At 34.9% G+C, this 5318-nt stretch overlaps 1 protein-coding gene across 1 annotated transcript; it reads left to right on the top strand.

The window, feature by feature from the left end:
- Positions 1 to 291: 291 nt before the first annotated feature.
- Positions 292 to 4279, top strand: LOC126615541 (uncharacterized). Its single transcript, XM_050283366.1, has 4 exons — positions 292 to 684; positions 960 to 1127; positions 1351 to 1835; positions 3721 to 4279. Exons 1-4 carry the CDS (start codon positions 390 to 392, stop codon positions 4090 to 4092), a joined length of 1320 nt encoding a protein of 439 aa, XP_050139323.1. The 5' UTR covers positions 292 to 389; the 3' UTR covers positions 4093 to 4279.
- The last annotated feature ends 1039 nt before the right edge of the window (positions 4280 to 5318 follow it).

Genomic DNA, 5318 nt, shown 5'->3' with positions numbered 1-5318 from the left:
TGTAGCTCCAATTTTTTTTTTTTAAGAGTACGATAATAAGATACGAGGAGTACGTACAAAAGAAAGGATAAATTACATAAATGAGTCTTGATAAAAACCTTGGCCGGATTTTATAGCTCCAAATTTTTTTTTTAAAAAAAAAAAGAAGAAATAAAACTTTCTAGTATGTCTTTCTCAAAAGAAAAAAGAAGCAAAAACTTCTACTTCGTAACCCTCTCCAAAGTCCAAACTCCAAAGTCATATCCTTACGTAGCTTATGGCCCATTTGGTTCACGTTAAGCTGAAGTCCAAGTCCAGTAAGCTCTCTGCTCTCATGTCGTCAGAAGAAAAAACAGAGCCACTCCAGCAGCAAAACAACACAAAGTTTCAGTCTTTTAGATTTCCCAGAAATGGATCTGCTCTGCAACGCATACTGTAATGCCTCCGACAACGAAGAAGCAGAAGCAGAAGGAATTAAAGAAACCTTCACACCCCCCAACCCGAAGCGACTCAAACCCGATAACCCGTTTGCACATACCAAATTTCACCATCCTCTACCGGAGTCAACCCAGTTTCCGACCACCCAAGCAGAAGCTCCGGTTCCTGGTCGATACATATCCAAGAGGGAGAGGGCGTTATTGGCTACCCAACCAACTGTCCCCGAACCGAACCCGAACCCGAACGCTCCTGTCACGACCTTGCCTGGTACTTTGTCAATTTCATTTGTAAATATTTGTGAATTTTATTATTATTGTGTATTTAATTTTATAGAAACATAGACTGTTAATTTGAAGAACAAGGACTTACATGAAACGTATTCGGTATTTGCATTATTGGACCAGGGCATCATGGTCGTGCTAAACCCTTTTCATATAAGTTGTTCTCTGTCAATTTGTAAGGGAAAAAAAAAAAAAAAAAATCTCGTGACAAGTTCACTGAAGTTGACAATGCCACTCATATATGCATGTTGTTGCTGGCAGTTTTTGGGAGTATTTCGGATTCAGACGTTCGTCGAGATGTTATGTCGTTGTTGAGAAACAAAGGGAAAAAGGGTCCATCGCAGCTTGGCCAATTGCCCCAAAGAACGTCTGTAGCTCTAAATAGGCATACCAAAGCTGTCAATGCTGTGCATTGGTCACCAACTCATGGTGAGCCCTACTTTTTCATGAACTCTTGAATTATGACTTACCCTTTTCAATTCATAGCCTCATGACACTAAATTTCCGTAAAGATTGGTTCTTGGATGTTGTTTTATCGTAAATTTTGATTTTAATATATTGTTTCATTAGTTTGAGTAGAAGGGCGTTGCCAATTGTGTACTTTTATATACCAATTGTACTTATTGATCTGTTCATTGGAGTTAGTCAACAGCTCATCTTCTTGCCTCTGCTTCAATGGATCACACAATCTGCATATGGAATGTGTGGAGCAGTGATCAGAAGGTAGCCCGTGTGTTGAATTTTCACAGTGCTGCAGTCAAAGATGTGAAATGGTCACAGCAAGGATTGTCTGTTCTTTCTTGTGGATATGACTCCTCATCAAGGCTAGTAGATGTTGAAAAGGGGTTAGAGATTCAGGTTTTTAAGGAGGATCAAGTTGTCAGTGTTATTAAGTTCCATCCTGACAATTCCAACCTCTTCATATCGGGGGGCTCAAAAGGCGGAATCAGGTTGTGGGATGTTAGAAGTGGCAAGGTGGTCCATGAATATATTCGTGGTCATGATCCCATCCTTGATTTAGAATTCAGCACCAATAGCAAGCAGATTATATCCTCTAGTGATGTATCCGGACGCAACCTCAGTGAAAATTCTATTGTTGTTTGGGATGTTTCACGACAAGTTCCACTATCTAATCAGGTAAGAGACCTCTTCCAGTCTTGCTTCAATATGTGTTGCAAATGCGGTGTTCAATCTGTATATCAAAGTATGGTTGCCCCTGCATATCCTGATTGTATACTGAGCTGAACTTGTATATACTGTAATTCTGCATCATCCTGTAAGAATTTACATTCATCCTGTAAACTTGTTTTGCCTTACTTTTGGTAATCTGTTTAGAATGCATGGTAAGTAAGATGTAGATATAACACAAGGCCATTTGTAATCATCTTCTTAATGATGGAAGACATGCGATACTAAAGGTGATGACTGCATCAGCTAAAAAATGTGACACAATTCACGTGGAAGAAGGATGTTCCACAAGGCCATTTAGTTTGCTTTGCTGTCAAATTTGTGACACAATTATAAAAATCTCATATTTTAGAATAAATTGGTTGTATGTTTACTTCTTGGAACAGTAAGGGAGTGAATGAGAGTCATTTTGCTTATTATTGTGTTTACCTGCAATAAAATAAAAATATATCTGAATCCACAAAATCAGGAATCTTTTTTCTGATTATTCAGTTATGCATTCCTGATGGAAGACTTTGCAGTTGGAACCACCCCAGCACAAATAAACTTTTTTCTTACTCAACTCTAGTTTACTAGAGTATGGCAAGTTCTTCCACCAATTGTTCTTACAATACTACAAAATTGCCCAACTATTTTCTCTTAATTCTATAAGCACTTATGCAGTTATGCTTACAAAGAATAAAGTTTATACGAGGGTCAAAAATGCATGATATGCTACATCTTCTGAAAAGAAATGATGGAAGGTACAAAAAACATTTTGAACAGAAAAACAACTACGATAGCATTCTAATGAGAAATTAATTTTGGCATTTGAGATGTTTATTATAAGTAGTTGAGAAATTAAAAAAGGGAACTATTATCGGCACTCCAAAAATCTAATTGTTCACTCCTCGTAAGAGTATTTGTCTTTCTATATATAGAAAGTTTGGAGTGCACAATTAGATTTTTGGAGTGCCAATAACAATTAGATTTGTATCTGCTTTCAAGATTGATGTGCTTTGTTTAATGCTTAGAAGGTGATAATTCTATTCTGAGGACAGAACAGAACTATTGTTGTTGGAAACATATATTTTTGTATCTTGTAAATCCATCAAGTTCATTGGATAAGGAAGAATGGAGGCATTCTTATTAAAAATTTAGAGATATTGAAATCAATATAGTTTAACCTAGTTGTACAGTGGATTACTTTTTTTGGGATCGGTTTGGTTGCTTTGTAGTGCAGGGATTTGGGATCGGTTTGGTTACATCTGTTCTGAATGACTTAATTTCATTTTCATTCATTATGTTAAAGTACACTATCTTAGTCATCTCTCATGTGTACAAGTCTTCTGAGATATGGTCATGATCAAGTTCTCAAGGGTCATGTTTTGGTGACAAACTATTGAAACTAATACAGTAATCATTAACTACTTCCGAGTAAGTCCAAATTAGATTTACTGTACGTTGGCTTTTGAATGTTCCTCTGTAAAGAGAAAATGGTTTGGGGTAAGAAATTTATCGCTTTCAATTGAAAATATTTTGTTAGTTAACATTGTAAATCATACAGGACCATGTATTGCAAGAGGTTTGCTAAGGTTGCTAGTTGTTAAAAAATGTATGATCAGAAGTATGATTTGTTATCATTTGAGACATTGCACATGCTACTCCTATTTTTCTTTATTTGTCGATATTTTTCTTAATGTTTATTGTATCCACATTTGTGATCATTTATGCATTTTCTGCCACCTTACATCACTATCAATCTTGTTTAACCATTTATTTTCTCGTAATAATCACATTGCTTCATTCATGTTCCATTCTGTAATTATGTTAAACTGATATTTCTATGTATCAGGTTTATGTGGAAGCCTTTACCTGTCCCTGTGTGAGATCCCACCCATTTGAACCATTTTTTGTTGCCCAGTCAAATGGTAATTATATTGCAATCTTCTCTTTAAGTCCCCCCTTCAAGCTGAACAAGTACAAGAGGTACGAAAGCCATGGAGTATCTGGGTTCCCCATTAAGTGTGTATTTAGCTTGGATGGGGAAAAGCTAGTCTCGGGTTCCTCCGATGGTTCTTTATACTTTTATGACTACAGGTCTTCTGAGCTTGTTAGAAAAATCAAGGCGTATGAGCAGGCCTGCATAGACGTTGCTATCCACCCCGTCATGCCGAATGTGATTGCTTCGTGCAGTTGGAACGGAGAGGTTTCAGTGTTCGAGTGAGTTTCTCGTGTAAAATTTTCATACAAGAAATGTAGTGTTTGAGTGAGATTTCACTGCCCGACAGTGTTTGGTTGTTTAAGAGAAGGATCGAGTACGTTGAAAGCAATTTCTTGCATTTGTTACAAGAGAAACTGATGTAAATGAAACAAAAATGAAGGTTTAATTAGAAATTTCCTTTGTTTTTTTAGCGTTTGTTTGCTTATTGACCAGTAACAACTAACTTGTTTTAGCGCTGGTTGGGAAGTGTTATTTAAATGCCTAGAAACGCTTTTGGTTTGACACTAATTCTTAGTTAAAATGCAAGTGAATCTTTAAAATACTTAGTTATGTGCTTTCAGCTAAAAGCACATAACTAGTGCTTTTTGTAGGAAACACTTCAAGTGTTTTTGGAACCCAAAAATATTTTCTCTAAAAGCCTAGAATCGCTTTTGGTGAAAATGTTTTCTAAACTAATTCCTAGTTAAAATGCAAGTGAATCCTTAAAAACAACTTAAAAGTGTTTTTTGCAAAAGTCCATAACTAGTGCTTCTTGTAGGAAACACTTTAAATGCTTTTAGAACCTAAAAATATTTTATCTAAAAACGTTTCCAATCATTCTAAGAGTACTTCTAAATGAGTCCTTAGTTATTGGATTCTTCTTACTTCAAGGGATTGTGGAATTATATTAGATAACTTTAACGAAAAGCTCCTGATACTGTTCATTTTAACGAAAAATCACATTTTTACACTAAAAATTTAATCATGGTACTATTTATTTTACTTTTTATTTTATCCTTATTGTTTAAACTCAAAGTTTTCAAACCCTTTTCATTTTCCTATTATATTACCTTATCATTTAAAATCAAAGTTTTTAAACTCTTTTCATTTTCCTATCATATTATCCTCTAATAGATATTTTCTTCTAAAACTTTAGCTTTAAAGAGGTCGATGTCACAATGGATATTTCACATCATACGTAACGTTTGATAATATGTGTTTGGGGCTTCGCAAAATTCTGCTTTAAAAAAACAATTAAATAAAAACTTTTAGGATATGATTTGTGGAAGTCCTAAAGTTTTTATCTTGCCAACTTGACACCCAACAGTTAACGCTGTTTATTTGTTTTTATTATTATTATTATTATTATTATTATTATTAAGGAAGGAGGAGAATTTAAAACTATTACAATTATTTAAGATGGATTGGAGTTTTTTCAGAACGTATGAGTGAAGACTCGATATCCTATT

Source organism: Malus sylvestris, chromosome 3 (assembly GCF_916048215.2).
Source record: "Malus sylvestris chromosome 3, drMalSylv7.2, whole genome shotgun sequence".
Taxonomy (NCBI): Eukaryota; Viridiplantae; Streptophyta; class Magnoliopsida; order Rosales; family Rosaceae; genus Malus; species Malus sylvestris.
This window is presented reverse-complemented; position numbering and strand designations above follow the sequence as displayed.